Source organism: Plodia interpunctella, chromosome 14, assembly GCF_027563975.2.
Source record: "Plodia interpunctella isolate USDA-ARS_2022_Savannah chromosome 14, ilPloInte3.2, whole genome shotgun sequence".
NCBI lineage: Eukaryota > Metazoa > Arthropoda > Insecta > Lepidoptera > Pyralidae > Plodia > Plodia interpunctella.
This window is the reverse complement of record NC_071307.1, coordinates 5,137,519-5,157,064: the sequence shown is the minus strand read 5'-3', so window position 1 is coordinate 5,157,064 and position 19,546 is coordinate 5,137,519. Positions and strand designations below refer to the sequence as shown.

The window sequence follows — 19,546 nt, the reverse complement described above, 5'->3', positions numbered from 1 at the left end:
GTTACAACAAATATATGGACAAATTGATGACTTCTCAAATAGGTATATATGAAAAACTTATATCTAAAAGTCAGTCATGTTATCCTAGGAGATTTGTCATAAACTTTAGTTAGAACTTTATTTTCTATAATTTATGGTCCCAGACTATAAATTATTGGAAATAAGCTGAACATTTCATAGTTAAGTGCTTAATATTTATAATTCAGTTAACACATTACATGAACTCTAGCAAGTATACAAAAAGAAAGAAAAAGTAGAATTTCAATTACACAACGGAGCGCATACAATAGCTACTGCAATATACCACACTAATTGTCTACAATATCACACCAAATGGCCATGGGAATGATCTACAGTCTCGCATTTCACTTTCCTTCACTGCCTTTTGCGAAGTTGGCTAATGATTAATAAGGTTTCTTTTTGTTGAGCAGTTATAGGCTAAAAGAGTTTCAGATAATTTGATAATTTTGTGAACGTTTTGCGTTTGTTGACGTCACCAATGAAATAAAATAAAATCTCAATCAAATGTAGAATTACATGTTTAATTTGTATACACAGAGTGGCTTACTATGTGTGCAAATTCAATAAAATATCCGAAAAACGCATTCTAATTTTGAATCTAACATAAAAAAAACCGATCATCAAATCCCAGCTATGAAACCCAACATATTGAGGTTACGAGACAGACAGCCTGACGACATCGAGCTCTTTATTAATATTTAATGATCAAAATGGACGATGAGTTGCATTCGATGGAAATGAAAATGTCTTTCAAATGACACACATGTATCAACACAATGTGCACAAAGTCATATTTTTCACACTGAAACGTTTCAAACTGTGGTTTCAATGTGTCCAAGAGAAACATTAGAAAATGTGTTATTCTTTTTAAAACGTGATATATTGTTTGGAATTCGGGACTATTACAAGTTGACCCAAAAATGCCGCGTTGAGTTTTCAACATGTCAAAATGAGAGTAACTGGCGCGCGTGTCAGCTTTCTTCGCTCTATTTTCGACGACATAATTATTTAATCATCAGGGTAACCCAGTGGATAGCGTTGTTCCATACAATGCTCTGACGTCATAGCCTAAAATAAATAGGGGATTTTCTCCATGACGCGCTATTTTTATTGGACAGTCGCATCGTTTTCACAAAAGTTAATGATCCAATAAAATACGACCACGTTCAGCTCTTATGATGTCATTAGGCTTTCAATTGAAGGTTTATCTGCTACCTCTCTGAAGAAACTAGAATAGAATGTTTATTACAAGAGCAAAATAATTTTAGTTATAAGAAAAACTGAAACAGAGACTTAATCATGGCTCTGACCTCCAGTGTCAAAAATGTGCAATGTGTAAAGACAACAAACTGCGTCCATGTGTAAGTGATATCTATTGGTATCTATAATATCGATATTATGTAGCCACCGGCGTCATGCCGGCGTAGTGCCCCTGAAAACCAGCGAGTCGTCCACAACAGCGATTCCACGCTTCATTACACATCAAAGAGTTTCCTCTCGATTAGTTTCGTCGATGACTACCCCAAAGTGATATTTTAAATTTTTGCGTCATCTAATTTTTTCCACAGATCCAAGGTATGGTGGTAAAAAGGTATGGGGGTTACGATTAATTGTATCTGTCAAAGTTGTAGCGTTCTATTACCAATACCAGCGGCTAGATGGATTCATCAACATCATATCTTTTGCCATACCCTGGATCCATAGTCAAACCTGGAGCTCCACAATCGCATTCTGGGGATTTTTTGGTCAAAAACATTCTCAAAACCTCTCCTCCGATTTCATGGCCGAATGGAACGATGATGTTATATAAATATCACAAATCGTTTCGTTAGTTACTATTGTCAATTTGCCTTTCTCATGTTAATTCTGCGCTCATGAAAAGAACTGTCAAAACAATATAAAGAAAATATTTGTTTCCAGATCTCGCGGAATTTTACGTTATTTACAAACATCTCATTTCCCGTACCTACTATTATAATATCCTAAACAATTAGTAACAGAAAAGATATTTCTGCACCTATCTACCTCTTCTATAATTTGCATTTTCATTTTCTCATATGATCAAATAAATGTATGTAAATCTAACATGATCAAGCGAAACCGTACGGGGACCAATTTTCTTCATATATATATTGCACTATTGTAATAGTTAATTATTATGTAGCGAACACTTGTCTTATCACTGAGATAACATATTTAACAATAATTTGGTAATGATTACTGTGTTGGATATGTCCAGATATGTCAGTTATCTATGTAAATAGATTATATTTATCAATTGACTTTTATTTTCAAGTAATATATTTTAGTCTGTGCTTTTACACATTTTATATGTAGGTGCGTAAATAAATCCCTATTATAAACTGTAAATTAAAAACATACTCGTATTATCCCCTAATTATACATAGCTAGATAAACACACATACAGGTTTTGTATTCAAAAATTCACCTTAAAGGGGCAAAATTTGTCGTAACATACGAAACTAGTTTTATTACCCGCTGCCTCGCCCGCGTGAATTTCTCTGCGAAAGCGGAACAGAAACGATTTTCATACAAACTTTCACCCCCCAATATAATCATTTGGGGGTGAAAGCCTATGTTTGAACAGGCGTCTTTACACATGCATACCAAATTTCATAAAAATTGGTCCAGCGATTAGCCACGAAAGCGAAACAGACAGACAGACAGACTTTCGCATTTATAATATTAGTATGTATATGGATAAACACTCTACCAATGTTAATTTCGTACCTTGTTTATTTCACACCAAGGATTATACAGGAAATGTTATATACTGTCAATGTTAATTCCGCTAGTGTATTTTACTACTTGAAACAATTTGGGTGGAAGCCAAGAACATCAATAATAATAGTAATAAACAGAGCCGAGATGCATCTGCATCTGCTGCATGCACAACATTAGTTACTACTTACACTATGAAATTTCTAAAATTAGATACCAACGCTGTGGATGTGTTTTTATTTACATACGGTAAGGTTGTTTAATTTATAATTTTAACTCTTTTGTAGAATTTATTTTTATAGCTATCATCTGACTCTTAAATCAATTGATGTATAAAGAAATAAAACTGTTTTTTGTATTATTGTTATTGTCATGCTTGTTACCATCCAGCTATCAATTCTTTGTTGATGAAACCAGATGAAAGGAGGGTTTTATCTAACTAGTTATAGTCAAAACTATTACTAGATAAAGCTCTCTTAGTTCATATGTGTTTAAAATGAAATATGTTCTTTAACTTCAGTTTGTAAATGAAATAAACATAATAAATGTTTATTCACTTGCGTACGTATGTTTATTTTCTAAAAACATAAATGTCCGACCAAATAGGACTTCCTTACTGAAGCGCCACGTGCCACTTTCACACGTTGAACGCAAAAAAGTAATCATCTATGTCCTTTCACTGGTATTTGCATAAACAATAGAACTAGAGCTACGAACAATTATTTCTACTGATTATTTACATTATTAACATTTTATTGTGCTTTTACAAATCGTATTTTGGTGTAATAAAGGTTAAATAAATAAACAAATCAACTTTACTGAAATGGGAGATGACTAACTTTAATGAGCCAACGTTTTTTGAACAACATATGAATACCAAAAAACACTTTAAAGCGCATGCTCTCGGCTATCCATCTTGTTATAGTTTTATTTGCGCCCACATAATAAGTGTTCTCCTGATTACTACTAACGATTCCAACCACCAAACAAGAATAAGACGAGCCTATTCCACATAATAGTGTTGTAAAAATAAGTAACTTTAGCGCATATCTCCTGTAGATCATAGTGATGCTGGACGTGTAGCTATATTGGTGCCCGCGAGACGATGCATTCAGCTCAGGACCGGTTACTGTTAGGCTTCTTGGTCACATTGGTTTTTGCCACACGAAGCGTTTCAGACGCGATGAAAGAGCAAATAGTTTGTTGTCTATCTTCTTCGGATCTTATTCCACGTTTATATGAACTCAATTACAATTATTATTTTAAATTAACATTTCTTATCCATTAAGAGTTAAATTTATTCTATCTGACATAGATAGATTAGTCTTCCCTTTTTCTAAGTCATAAAAGGTATTTCTAAATTAACATTGATAATTACTATTTTTTTATTATATTATATTTTTTATTTTTTTTAATGGTAAATAAAATCATTCGTCACTTTTATTGTAGGCAATAGAAACTAATGATAATTTCACAGTATTTGCATTCAATAAAGAGATTCCTCAGCGAAGTTTTATATCTTGTTGTTTGAACTTCAATAAAGCAATTTTAGATTCAGTTCATATTGACAATCTTATATAATACCTTTTGAAGACAAAAATCACCAGCAAAGGAATTTTAAAATATAGATTCTTACACATACATAATAATAGATTCTTAGACATAAATAGTAATCAAACAAGTACGTTTTTAAAACGCGTCAGGGTAGCAAAAAATCGCCGCGTACAAACAGCTTTATAGAAAAGTGATAGTCATCTCTCATACAAGACCTTGCTGCTGAGGGATTGGTTTTCCTCATTATACTTGAGCTTATTTACACATCCTTTAGGATTTATGAAGTCTAGAAAAGCGGTGATATAAAACAACCGGTACTTCATCAAAGGAAAGACTATTGAGACCTCGTTTGGTGAAACGTTCCTTTCATGGGTGAAATTTCTACAACGCAAATAAGTTTCCAGTAAGTACTGTACTTATTTATATATAGGTTTAGTAGTTTAAGCATGATTTCCACTATTAGTATTCAGTAGTAGGTAATACTACCAGGTATTATTGACATCACGAGGAATTTTCTTACCATATTAAATTTTCATAGTATTTAACGTCAGAATTATTATTTCTTGGCAAATGGCTTAAGCATTATTTGTAAGTAATTAACTTCACTTTAAATATTACTATCTATGATAAATCGTCATTGATTTACTTAATACATGTGCTAACTACGCTAACTTCGACGTCCATCCACATATGTCAAAACAAGCGATTACCACTTATACTCAATGTTCTATTAATCTAATCGCTATAAATAACATTATTAATCATTCATTATAATAAATGACATCGAGTAGATTGGAGACTCCGTTAAGTTCTTACACAAAATGATTATCGAGAAAATTTTGTGTTAAGCCGGCATTAATCAGAATGTAAAATCATTCGTTATTTCTTGTTACAAAAATGTGTTAAGAACTCTTAGAAAGTCATTAATTTTAATGTGTTCGGTGCAAGTAGCGGTCAAGCAGTTACATAACTCAGCGTCCTTCCAACCAACTTGCCATTGCGAAATTACGGTCCGCTACATGACTACACTTGAACGGGATCTAATTGGTTCATTTTGAAGACTTCTACTGAGGTCCAATTATAATTTCGGACGTTTTTGTCGAAAAATGTATTGAAGGAGCAGTACTTTCCTATTTTTTACAACTTAAACTAAAAGTTGATAATATTCTTCATTACTATAATGTAAGTGGAAATGTTAACGCAGATTCGTTGTTACCTAATTATTTACTATTCGTTGGGCACTATTACAATCTCTAACAATTAATGTATGGCATCATTCCAGCTGCTGTTTACAAACATACGACCTGCAATAATCTTTCAGCGGAAGTGTTTGAAAAGCGTTTAGAGTAAATAATATTTTCTTATGAACAAAATATTGCGAGGATTCTTCACTGTCATAGGAATTAATTCGAAAAAAATTGTAATCATAATACTAAACAGTGAAAAAGTAGGGAAGAGCACATTGAAGTAGGAATAAGTAGATACGGTAACTACTAAGTGCTATACTTATTTAGACACAATAGCATAAACTGGTGAAAGACATAATTAATTTCTTGGCATAGTACACCGTCTTTACTTGAATATAAAACTAAAAAAATATTATGAAAATATTATATGTATTGATAGAAAACCAAGAACCATGGTCGACATATTATTCTAAATTTACCACTGCCATTGATACATAGTTTCTGCCAAATCATTTGTCGATCTCAAATCAAAACGTGACCAACTAATAGTCACACGTGACTGATCATGATCGCAATTCAGATCATTTTCTATACAATGCATAACCAGGTACAATATACATGCGAATTGAGTAGTCTAGTTTTATTTGTACTTTGTCGAGTTGTCGACCTATCGTCGAATCGTCTATTTACGAATGAAAAATTTAATTTTCGTGAATCTATTTAGATTCATTATGTGTTCTTGAGATTCTATTATATGTTGATTTAGTCTAGTTCAGTAAAAATACCTTATTTAATTAAAACCTCACAAGCATACCTAACTACTTACGACTTTTTTTATTGCAACATCACTTTCTCTTGCGAGTCTCTAGCATATACTAGTTACTTAACATTGCTAATGTATCTTTAAATTCTTCGTTGCATCATTTATTTTAATTTACCTAGGAATCTAAAATTATAAACTTCACAATTTATGACGTGTTGTTGATCGAAGTTACCGCGACAAGTGACTGAACTATAAATTAACTAACATCTATTTTATTATCCTTCCTTAGTTGTGAGGACACGCACATTTAGAAATTTTATTTTTATCAATTCAATAAAACGTTGCTACATTTTGAGCTGAAATCGTCACTTGAATAACAATTTAACAGCACTCCCAATAATCGAGTGCATCAGATTGCAAACTGGTGCAACACGTAGGAGTTCTTCCTCATTATCTCCGAATGGCATAAACTGCTGTCATACCATTATCTTATTAAAATTAAGTGGATAAATGTACTGCGCTGTTTAGTGAAAAATTGCAGTTTGTTTACAAACATATTATTGTAGAAAAATTTAGATTTATTTCTTCAGTTGAACAAATATTGAAACTCGGAAATATCGTAACCGTAATTTTCAATGCATATTCATAGAACTCTTAGTTATAAAAGCATTTAAAACTATTATATATTTTTTAAACCAAGCCAAATCTTGGTTAATTATCAATAATAATATCACTACTTGTTTTGAAATGTTATTGCCAATAACGAATTTTAATTTATAAACTTAAGAAATAAATTGCTTGTAATATTAAGTAACTATTTTTTATGAAATCATTGTATATATTTACCATAATAAAGTAAGAAGGATAAAATTCGTTATAATTAGTTTTGAGGGCAAAATAATTTTGTAACTACGAAATTGCAAAAATCTTCCGTCTCTCTCGTAGTCTGTTATTAGTGTATTGCTGCAGTACAGTGCACTCGACTGCGACATACTTTCTAGATCTCTTCAGAGTTTCTTGGAATATAGGAGTTAAATGCTTACAAGATCGTGACAGTCATGGAGTCACTCGTTTTCTTTGTGAAACGTAAATAAATGAAACCCCAACTTAGTGTTTTTAGTAGATTCAAGTGAAAATTCTAAGAAAGTCCAACGTTCCGTTATGTCACCGTGAGCATTGTTTTGCGTCGTGATCTAGGTGACTTCAAATATCTTCCACGTAGACTTGTATCCTTTGTGTTATTTTATGACAAACTAATCAGAATTCGATAAAAAGAGGTGAAGGTTCAGTCCATTTTAACCTGCATCTTTTGTGTTGTAAAAACGTCAACCTTCAGTGTTCAAATGACGTAACGTAGTAATAAGTAACGTACGTTAACTACATAGCAACGTTTACAGCAATCTCGATAATTGTAAAAATAAACAGATAAACCATTATCGCAAAGTCGGCAAAATGGAAGGGTAAAATTAAGCTTATACGTCATCATTGCACAATTGCAGTGTTGACGAACAAGCTTGAGTCGGACCAATTTAACCTCTGGACACATCGATAAGGAAGTAGGAGTAGTTTTTGTAAAAATCACATCATTATAGTATTTGTATTTTTATGCTACTATTTAATTAGTAGATACACTACTATTTCAATATGTCCTATTTCTCTTTAATGTTAACATAAATAATCTTCAGATGATACAAAACCTTTTAGCAAAATGATCGTGAAATAGTAGCAGGTAATTACAATCATAATAACTATATTCCGTGATAAAAATAAATATTCCAGTTCAATGACAAATGCAAACAAAGCCTGGCAACAAAAGCGAAGGCAACTCATTACTATATCAATGGAGAAATCCAAAGTGTGGGCGACACTGCGGTGGCGAAACACACCACCGACGAAATTGCAATGAGCCTAACAACAAATTTAAATGCACAACGCACACTATTGATATTCCTTAGGCTTACACACATAACACAACTTCTTTTGGAATTCAATTACAGTCATAAAATGACAAAACAACAGTACATAACAATGCTGATCGTTTTGATTATACGTTTTGTGCGGTCATTTGCATTGGGAGTCCGAACCGCTTACGTCTTTCCTAGTTTACCTTGTTTCAGACATTTTAGAAATTACGAAATCTGCATTAGTCTAATGCTTCTAAGGTAATTTGCAATGATAGTTCATCGGTGGACCAAATTCACTTATCCGATCATTTTTAATGAGTAATTAATACCGTTAATGTCCCCTTACAAATAATTTCGATAATTCTAATGTAGACTAGAACAGAAGATCTAAATGTCTCAAAATTTAGAACTTCTGTTCTAATCTACATTATATCAAAATTATCTATCAGATCTTTAAATTGCTTTATCATCTTTGATATGTCTCATTTGAAATTAGTTGCCAATGTAATAATAATTACTGCAATTCCAATCTCATTAGTACTCATACCTAACTGTTATTAAATATATAACTGTGATAAGTTTAAAAACTAACTAATAATACTCGTATCTTCAAGAATTACTATAAAATCTTATTTATATCTAAATGTTAAGTATTTATTATTACCTGTTTCTGAGATTTATCCGGAAGTATTATAGAGAGTTCGAAAGTGCGATTTTTCTTATCACGATTACTAGACTTCATCAACTTGGATGAAGTTCGTGTAATACTATGCGCCTTCTCTGGCAGCTTCAGGGCCACTATTGACATGCTGCGCGAGAGTCTTCGGCCCAATTTCTTGGTGCGTAAAGACATGGAACTGCTGAGTCCACGCTTACGGCTCTCCGCCGCGGCGGGCGGAGGAACCTCTTCCACACCGCCACCATCTTCACTAGCACCAGCCATTGCTTCTATCCTTACAACACCAGCAGTTAAGGATACTAAAACGTCAACATTCACATCTCCAACATAATCGTGTCACATATCTAATCACTGCACTTCGTGAAAGTCTTCTGTCACTGAGTCATCTTAACACGGATGTCTAGACAAAGACACACTGCACTTTTCAACTGTTGATCCACATCGTGACTGCGTACCGATATCGGAGATCAGGGCCGTGCAGTTCGGACGAGTACAATGCGGATCATATGGTCACAGAGCCGGTTTGGGATAGCGCGGGTTAATCGCGTAATTTGGGCTGTTTGGTGTATTGTAATGATCCGCAACGTAGCGTCGATATTATGAATGAGTCGGTTGTGTAGCTAAATGGAGTGTTGCGTTCAAATGGGGCGCGTTATCAGCAGCGTGCCGTCGAGCGGTGCGGCGCGGCGTCGCGACGTGTGCGCGGGTGATCGCTGTCGGAGCGACTAGTTCGAGAGACAGGCCGCCAGCCGTCGGGCCACGCCGCCCCCGCCCGGCTCTGACAGCACCACAACAATCCAAAATCACATTACTTATCCAGCGTTGCAGCTCATAAACACTGACAATCAAATGGCTTTCTGACAATGAGTCAAACAGCGCTCCCACGAGATGTTTGACACTGAATCAGGACGCTAACCACGAATTGTTTGCAAAACCTTGTTTCAGTTTCAGCTAACGGTATTTTATGTCGTTATGTTTAATGCCTATTGTGGTTCCAATCCAATAGATACTTTTAACAGAATTTAGTTACATATTCTCAGACTGCATAGTAATAACTTAACATAGAGTCATCATGTCCGTGAGTAACCAATAAACACAAATATTCACTCTATATTTTTCTAATATTACATGAACTGTACTGGTCAACTCTAGTTAATTATCAGAATCCGATCTAGCCTGCGAGTACACAAACCCGACATGGGTCAACAGATTTCAAGGTGATCATGTTTCTATTCGACACAGATGACTTATTTGCAGCTCACTTACGTTATTACCTAACACCCAGGTATCTATGTCAACTACAGGGAAAAGTATGACAGATAGATAGCATAGTTAGATAGGTTACTTTTGGTATACCCCAACTCTACTTCAGTAAAGAAAAACCGGAAATATGATTTTTTCTTCGTGGTCTGATGGTCCGCCCGCACGTCCGTCCCCTATCTAGATCTGTAACCTGGGTTCGATTCCCAGTGTGGGCAAATATGTGTAGGCAGATATGATCACAGATATTTGTCTGCAGTTCGGGGTGTGTTATATTTGTATCGGTTTCTGTGTTTATGTCCATCGGAACCGCGATACAAGCTTAAAAGCTTTAGTTAAATTTAATGGCTGTTGTGCGTTGCCCATTTATATATTAAACTCACAGATATAAAAACGATTAAACTTATATATGAATTAATAACATTCATTATCATTACATTATTTTAATTGCTAACTCTAATAAAACTTATCTTTCTCAATCTCCTGTGAAAACCCATATGTATCAGCATCTTTTCACACGCTCAATACGAAAATATACCTAGTAATAGGATCATTTCAGACAGAACATCTATTTGGGTCTTTCTGAGGAATATAGTTACCTACATAAAAAACATACGCTATAGGACAAAGTAAATAATAAATAGCAGAAGGTGTAGCAATACAACAAGTAGTATAATTTTCACTTATTTTCAGTAATCGTAGTCGTAAATTACGTTTTAGAGTCGGTTTCACTAGGTACGTCAGGTCAGCTTTTACTAGGTTAACGAGAAACGCTATGGATCTCACTGACTTGCCAATTGCCAGAATCATAGCAAAATTAATTATTTAAGCAATGAATTAATTTACCTTCGTTATATCATCAAAACGATGCGACACTCCAATTATCTCATGCGAGGTGACTAAGGAACATAGCCTTAACAGCTGATAGACAATAATAGCATTCTCAGAGAGGGTGAATATCAGACAGTCGGCCAGTTGTAAAAGCCATCAATATTTTAAATTTCGTTGTTTTTTATCTGAACCCTGGACTTCGGGGCGTCATAACCCTGAATATGACTGGGAACACAGAAAAACTAAAGTGAGTATTATCAGAACGATGTGATAGGCGATTAAAGTTTGTAATTTTTCATAATGATATATGATTAATGGATGGCATAGGACGGAGAAGGATGGCGTACGTGAAGAGAGTACGCATGAGCTTAGGCTCAGCAGTGGGCGGAAAAGGGCTAAAATGATGATGATGTGACTTTCTACGGGTAAAGGTAACACTTTGCCTTATCCATAAGGTGCCTTTACCTTTCGAACGTCACATGTTTGAACTTTCTGTATTTGATATAGAGGAAATTTAGAGTTACAAATAAATACTTATGCAGACCGCGATGAATAAAACAAAGCACTTAAAACATGAAATATATCGGTCATTCAAATAACATAGGCAGCTAACTCGTTAGTAATATGTGGTAATATATTTATATTTATATTTCTGATAAAAATGTACCTAAGTCCCTATTTTTTCTTAGTAATACTTTAAAAGCATTCATATTGTGCACCGTTGTATTTAGCTAAATAAATAAATATTGTTAAAGAAAAAATAATAGAAATGTAAAAAATAAATTATCAAAATCTAATGTGTATATCCAATCCAATTTTACAATCAATCAAAACTTTTTTACTAACAAAGTACAACCTATGTGGTCGTTGCTCCATGGTTTATGGTGCCGCCATTATGACAATGTTACTTTAGTGACATGTTTCTTTGCAGTTTACCATCAGCTGTCGCTGACACCGAGACCACGATGAGGATTATTGCAGTATTTTCTATTAATTAAATATTTTTTAAATAATATAACTCTCATAGGTAAACCCAATGCAGTGAGTAGCTCATTTTATTTTGTAATTCTAAATGAGGCGAAGCCAATGGTCTGACAACTAGGGATGCCGACGACCGTGCGAAGTGGAGACGAAAAAGTAGGAAAGCGGACCCTGTGCTCCGACGCTCAACAGCGGGAAGAAACCGAGTCTAGAGCTTAACACACTTTTGTCTTCTTTCTAATCAATAATTTCACACTCTCTAGATTGGAGCTAAGAGTTTCTGAACCGCTTCACATCCTCTTGTTGGATTGAATCCTTGACAATAGCTGCCAATGGACCTATCTGTAGAGCGGCCTATAGATTTTAATAGGACGAAAAATCGTTTTCACTAGGTGTGCACCTAGTGAAAACGATTGTAGGTGTGTAAAAAACTTTACAAAGTGTTTCAAATAATTCCAAAGCAAAATATCTCGAAGTTGAGTTAGAGTTTTCGACTCTACCTTTCAATAAACCGGGATTATGATGACTGAAATTACTTCTTTAAAAACCCTATTTCATTTTTATTGTTAACTAGCTGTTGCGTAGCGAGACTCATGAACGATATCTAAGTATTCCAAATTTCATCAAAATCGACCCTGCGATATAGCCGTGAAAGCGTAACAGACAGACTATCGCATTCATAATATCAATATGCATAAATATATATAGAGCTAGTCTATATATTATACTCAATTTATATGGTGTTCGTCCATTTGAAGCCATGAAGTATAACTTATTATTCTGTGTATGAGTCACGTAACTTATTCACTTATTCTCAGACGTCAAAATGTGAATAGCCTCTACATTTTGAGGCCTGTAGTAAAACCACACATAAATCTTCTTGCATCAATTCATTCCATTCCATCTTTAAATATTTTTGAATCTTACTTAATTCGAAAAAAACATTTTATTTTCGTGAATTCTCATTGTCCAGATATTGGTCGACCTTTGGTTTTTACTCTCGTTTCGCGATGATTCCAAATTTAAATCGAGGTTGTATGTTCAACACCTCACCACACCGCACCACTCCTACCAAATCCAAGCCGCTATTGCCACCGCATAAAAGTCCATGCAGGGTTACTTGACACGCGGTTTAATGTACATGACGCACCTTTTACTTCCTATAGAAGTAACTACTTAGTGCAAAGGTTATTCTTAAAAGCGTCTGTCTGTAATTTGTTACTGTTCAACGTCGTTAAATAATTCATTTATAAGCAGATAAGTACGTAATTGGGTACTAATACAAGTTTATTGATATTTTAGTGATTTACGAGCATTTTTGAAGTTGTTGTTTTATTTATCCATATCATCTGCGATTGCACTGAGTATTATTTGAAAATAGAAATCTGAATGGATATTTACTTGCATTGTTTGAGAATGTGCGATGAAATTTAGGGCATCAGAATTGATAAGTAGAGATTAGATCGACTCTCCTGTTAAGTCATCCAAGAAAATCGTTTCTATTTGTAACTTTTTTTTTACATTTTGGTAAAAAATATTCAGATACCTAATGGAAGACTTTGTGACAAATCGTATAACCTAGTTACTGAAGTAAAATTATATAAAATATTAAATAATAATAATAAAAAGTATTTTTTTTAATTTAAAACATTTAAGGAACAAGCCATCGATCCAATCACAGAAAATATCATAATGATTCAAAATTATCTGCTCTATCACATTCAACACTCACATAATGCACATTGTAGCCAATAATGAATTTAGCGAGGAAATTATGTAAGAAATTCTCTTGACGTTGTCGTATTAAAATCCTAAATATATACTTACAATTAATGTCGGTACGGCTACCTATTGAATGCGACACTCTGTGATTAAAATTCATCAGAATAGTAAAGTACTTATTACAACTAGTCACGCATTTACTTGGAATCTATTTTATTTATTGGGCTCTGCACCGGCCGGTGGGCATCCTTCTGTAATGGAATTTGCCATTTGATGCCTATTAAGTACATACATCATCATCATTTTCAGTCTACATTAATCCACTGCTAGGTATACCTAGGCACAGATCGTTGTCTAGTATTACTTTTTTCGCGCCACTTTTTTTGGTCCTGTGCCAGTTTCATCCATCGTTTTTTCGTGAAGCAAATATTGTCATCTGACCAACAGGCTGGTAGTTTACCAACTGGTCTCTGTCTGTCTGTTTTCTCTTCTAATACATTTATAATAAATACTATACTATTTGTTCTAGTAACTCCAGCTAGTAGCCTGATTGATTTTTTTATATTGACTCAACATATTTTTACATTAATGATTTATGTATTCATTGATTTTATATCGTTCTCTTTACAATGTGCTGTTACTTTTTTAGGAAAGTCGAAACTGCTTGGAAAAAAGATGGCGACTGGAAAGCCAGATACTCAAGATTATATTCTTGTCATCGCACATCATCCACGTAAGAAATTGTTTATTGCTTCTTAAAACATATAAAGTTGGTATTCGTGGGTAAGTTTAGGTCCTGACCGCACCGATGCGATATTTCATCGCGTGGTATTTATTCTCCCAAATAATATTCCGTAATCGTAGTACCTACTTGCTAGCGGATTTTTTTATCGCCCTATCTACTCTAGTGAGATTCTGTATGTCACAGAATTGCGAGAAATTAACCACGCGGTGAAATATCGCAGTGTCGGCGAACCGTTCATAGACGAGTCGACAATGTTAATATTGTTCAAATTAGAAAAGAAAAACAAAACAGAAATCAAATATGTAATAAACAATATTAATCACATATTGGTCTCGAATCGACAAGAAGAATGTGTAATGTGTAAAGAAATTGTAAAGAAGATGTAGGTAGGTATTTACTTGAACACCGTGGATTCCATCGCTTCGCGTGTCAAGGCACAACAGAAATATCCAAAGACACAGCTGTATAATAAATGGTAGGTACTAGCATATCAAGGTCTGATATAGCAACGAGAAGCTGATTATATAAAACTACACCGCGTAGTTACGGTAAAACATGAATTCTTTATAACTTTAATACTAATTGCACAAATTTATCTTTAAATAGCAATTATATATTCTAATCATAGAATTCTGAGATACACAAAAGCAATAAATACCTACCTAACTAATATAACTTAAATTGCGATAACATTTTTCGATTTTTCAATAGAAATAAGGCATTATCTACGGAGTTTTGATTTTTTCATATTAGGTAGGTACCTAACCCAAGACGTACCTACATGACGACCGTATCCTTAGAACACCTAGAAATTATTATTGTTGTCTTTCTTCGCTAGTGACTAGCCTATCGAACTTGTCTTCACAGAATTCAGACTTTAATCCAAGTTGTCTCGTACAACTTCAGTGGCTCATATAATCTAACACTATTACTTATAACGCATCATATTAGCTACCTATATGAATGGAGTAACCTGACCGTAAGTAGTTCAATCTCTATCCAATTGAAAGTAATTTTTTTCATGTCTTTCAATTAGAACCGAGCTTGAGTGGATGCCATAAATCCATGTTATTAAATCAAGAAAAGACTGCTCTAAGGTCAAAAGTTCGTAACGGCAACGATTTTAAATGGTCCGGTTTATTGTCTGAAAATGTTCGTGCTGATTGTTCAGAACAGTTATTGATCAGCCATTTCGACTCAAAAATGAGTATTGAGGTTGGACACGTAACATTTATTGGTAGATCGTTAAAAATCACATTGTCTCGTTTGAAACAAATTACTTCAATTTAGACAAGTTAGACACAAAATTAGTTATACTCTTGTAAATAGTTGTCTTATTCGAAGCACTAATATTTTGAAATGGGACTAATACATTCATTCATATCACAGACAGAGAGAGCAAGAGCCTCGCATATCGTTCATGACGAACGACGCGATGCCATTCTCCTCGCTTTCAAAGGTGCGCACGAGCCAACAGGATAGCTCAGGTTCCGGAAACTCCAGTCCTCGGTACCTCACATCACTCCTGTCACAGAGGAGTGAACTGTACAGTAGCAGTGCCGGATCACAGTATTTGCAGTAAGAAACTCATTATAGATAGCTGTAGTTATTTTCGTCAGGACAGCCCATCTCCGATATTTATCCTTGGCGAGAGGAACGGATAACCACTCTTGGTCAAAATTATGTCTACTGCAGACTTAAAGCGCAGATGAAGAACAAGCGGCGCAACAAACTTAACGCTGAATTTTCTCCAAAGACGTCAATTAAGAAATGTAGGTTTTAAACTGCTTTTATATTCCAGGTTTTCTATCGTTTTGATAAAAGTGGTGGACAATGGGCAAAATATTGCCTGTGGTCAAGATTCCCGGGGGCGTACCTACTCACGCGGTCATAAGTTTGTAAACGAATGCACCTATTTCCTTGTCAAGGAAATAACAGCGTGTATTGTATGTCTCATAATAATAAGACCCTTAAAATAAAAAAGAGGGTAGTACATTTATAATCAAACTCTCTCTCATGCACAGGAATGACAACTTAGGCGGCCACGAAACATTGTTACTGGACATGGTGCGCGCGCGCAGTCGGGAGATACAGGAAGCCCAAGACCAAACTCTGGACTTGCCACAAGACGTCTCTGACGAGTAAGGGATTTTGTTTTTATTTTAATAGCTATTTGTGTCCCACAGTGCTAACCAAAATATCCACAAACTCCAGATAATCCACATTTAAAAAACAAAAGCTTTTAAGTAGACGTAATTATTATGCTAAATATTCTAATTAAAAGTTTAATACAGACACAAACGCCTATTAAATCTGCCTTAATGAATGTAATATGTCCAATAAAGTAATTAGTGTAATAAGTATTAGGATGACAAAGCGACATTAGCAAAAAATGAACATTTCCCAGCCGACTTTCACTCTCAATTCAATTACGTGTATTAACTAAAACTTTCTCACAGTTTTCTTACACTGTGTCCCATTGAAACAGTAGGAGCTCATTTTGAGACCCAATTAATGTATGTCATGTTCTCTCACTTCCGATGTCTGCAAAACCTTTTTATATTGTCTGTAAAATTAATTTTTAACGGCCCTCGTACAGATAAATTACGTAATAAGTGCGTACTGCGTCATGTTTATTTTTCTAGTTTGAATAAGCATTACTTGGGCTTGCATCTTAGACCTCGTCTCTGCTTCCCATCAGTAGATATGGGTCAGACTCACTGAAATTTGTAATAAAAATAAAAAATAGTTTCCCTCTAATCATAAATCTATTCTTATAATTCCCAATAAACAAATAACTATGTACTCTAAGAAAACCTTGCCTTCGTTTTATCGGAATTTTAATCTATTTTATATTTAAACTAAATTTTAAAAAGGCAGGGGCGTGGGTTTTATTCCCGTTCGAGACCTATTTTTTCATCTCATGATTTAATCCATGTTTAAACGGGTGTGCTGACGTGGGTAAATTATTATATGATATGTTGCAGTCAATCAAGCGAAGTATGCATGCATGGGCTGACGATGCGTATGACTGAGCGCAGCATCTCCCGCTCCCGCGTGTCCAGAATATCCACCCGTCGTGACATGGACATCCCATCCATCCTGGCATTCACCACGAACGTAGACCCACCTCTGGTTAGCTTGCGCAATGCTTCTTTCTTTCATTCGAAATCTTAGGGCCCCGAAGCCTTGCTCTGTAACGTCGACGTAACGCGTTGCCGCTCCATTGATTTCCATAGGACACGACGGACATCAAATCAACAGAAGACAACAGAGCAATCGGACCAGAGTATAACCTTAGTGTAATCTCACAAAGATTTTCAAGCCCTATTATAGACATCAGTTTGCAGACTTGAAGTCGATCTAAGATGAAACGTAATACCTACGTTTATTCAGATATCTGATCAGGTGCCTTCCAGAATAAATTTATGGCATTTCGAAATACTACAACCACTGCTCGAAAATTTCGAAAGAAAAATTATAAACCAATTTCCTGAAGAATATGGTTTAATTGAAAAACATTCTACTCATCGGTCTTCAGCGTACCTACTTATGTTCATATTTTTTTCTTTTAAACCTATGTATTAATGTTAAAATATCAGAATATACCGCAATTGTAAAAAGCTCACCTATTTTTTTATGAAGACATGGTTTATCTGGAAGCTATAAACACGGAATTTAGTCACTTGACCGTTGATTTTATCAATCAGCTTATTTGCGACTAGTTTTTGCCCGGGGCTTCGATCCCGTGGGAATAAAATATATTTGACATAAAATATAGCTTATAACAATCTTGGATAATATACATTTCTGAATTTTTCAGAATTTTTGAAATTGGTTCGGTAGTTTCGGAGATTACCCGCCTCAAACATATAAACTCACAAACTCACAAACGCTTACCTCTTTTTGATAATCAGCTTATTTGCGATTATTAATATTCCTCTGCCCACATGATGTATGTTCAGCACTAATGAATTTATAATGTTGTATGTCGTTTTTAGCCATCCCGGGAAATCCCTGCTTTTCAAAGATTAAACGCGAAGCAAGAAGACAAACCGCGTTGGTCAATCCGTCGATCTGTCTGTCCTGTTTGTTCTCAAAAATGGAAAGACCGAAGTTCCATAAATATAGTTAAAAATTCAGGTAGGCAACTACCTAGAGTACCTAGATTATTTAAACACCCATAACTAAATTTGTAGGTAGTCGTAATGTTTATTTTTTTTAGTTTTAGAATTAATTATACTTATTTTAATATATTTTATTTATCTAATAAGACCATTTAATTTCAATCCCTTCTGTTTTTTTCTTCACTAGACGACTCTGTATAATTCAACGAAAAATTGATAGATTTTGTATTATATAAGTATATTTATCCCAAAAACAAAAAAAAAGGCTATTTATTTCAGGCTTAAAAAGAAATTCTTCAATGGAATTGCCTTCTGTCATTGCACCAGCAAGACTACGGTCATCTATAACAATAGGATAGTAAGTATATATTTTGCTCATTAAACAAATTGTTAGCATAACATAACGCATGTAACTATATTCTGCCAAAATTATTACTGATCAAATAGGTAAGTGGGGCAACTTAAATCATCTATCAAACTCTGTCCTAATATTCTGTAGGTAACGCTCTATTCATCAAAATGCTAAATTTGTTTCATTTTTACAGTGTCCCGCGCCCTGCTCTAGTAGCAGTTGACGAAGAATTAGGCATAAACCGTAGAGTTTTTCGAAATTCTAGTGCTTCGTGGCAACTGATCCGAGCTCGTCGCTTCAGGGCACCGAAACCTATCATGCCCTCTCCAGAAGCTAGCCGACCACCCATCGTAACAGAACCTTTGGCACAAAAAGATTTGGACACGCGTGTCTATCGATTCCTAACGGATGAAGATGTTAAGTTGATATGGTGAAGACCTGATAATTGTAAATAAAAATAAATATATTAAAACATTCCTATCTTATTTATTGCTGACCACCAGCTAAGATGACATAATAATAAAATGCATAAGTCTATGAAAGTATGTACCTAAGTAAATTAAGTGCCTCTAACGTAAATATGACCGATTCAAATGCCGGCTCCACACTATGGTCGAACGCCGCGTCTCGGGCCTCAATCAATACAAAAGTTAGAATCCATAACATCAAAAAGTAACA

The 19,546-nt window shown here is 34.6% G+C and overlaps 2 protein-coding genes across 2 annotated transcripts in view; one reads left to right on the top strand and one right to left on the bottom strand.

The window, feature by feature from the left end:
* LOC128675179 (uncharacterized) overlaps window positions 1–9,592 on the bottom strand; it is a 111,077-nt gene extending 101,485 nt beyond the window's left edge. Inside the window, exon 1 of the mRNA XM_053754407.2 lies at window positions 8,836–9,592. Coding sequence (XP_053610382.1) covers window positions 8,836–9,114 — 279 coding nt within the window. The 5' untranslated portion in view covers window positions 9,115–9,592. The remainder of the gene's footprint in view (window positions 1–8,835) is intronic.
* A 2,259-nt stretch (window positions 9,593–11,851) lies between these two features.
* Window positions 11,852–19,342, top strand: LOC128675274 (uncharacterized). The gene is made up of 8 exons (XM_053754577.1): window positions 11,852–11,982; window positions 14,294–14,377; window positions 15,779–15,967; window positions 16,414–16,530; window positions 17,377–17,524; window positions 18,391–18,532; window positions 18,796–18,874; window positions 19,062–19,342. Exons 1-8 carry the CDS (start codon window positions 11,978–11,980, stop codon window positions 19,300–19,302), a joined length of 1,005 nt encoding a protein of 334 aa, XP_053610552.1. The 5' UTR covers window positions 11,852–11,977; the 3' UTR covers window positions 19,303–19,342.
* The last annotated feature ends 204 nt before the right edge of the window (window positions 19,343–19,546 follow it).

Excerpts from the sequence above, each read along its gene's own strand:
- LOC128675274 (XM_053754577.1), top strand. Across the intron at positions 14,378-15,778 it reads TGTCATCGCACATCATCCAC|ACAGAGAGAGCAAGAGCCTC; the intron begins GTAAGAAATTGT and ends TTCATATCACAG. Across the intron at positions 16,531-17,376 it reads CCACAAGACGTCTCTGACGA|TCAATCAAGCGAAGTATGCA; the intron begins GTAAGGGATTTT and ends GATATGTTGCAG.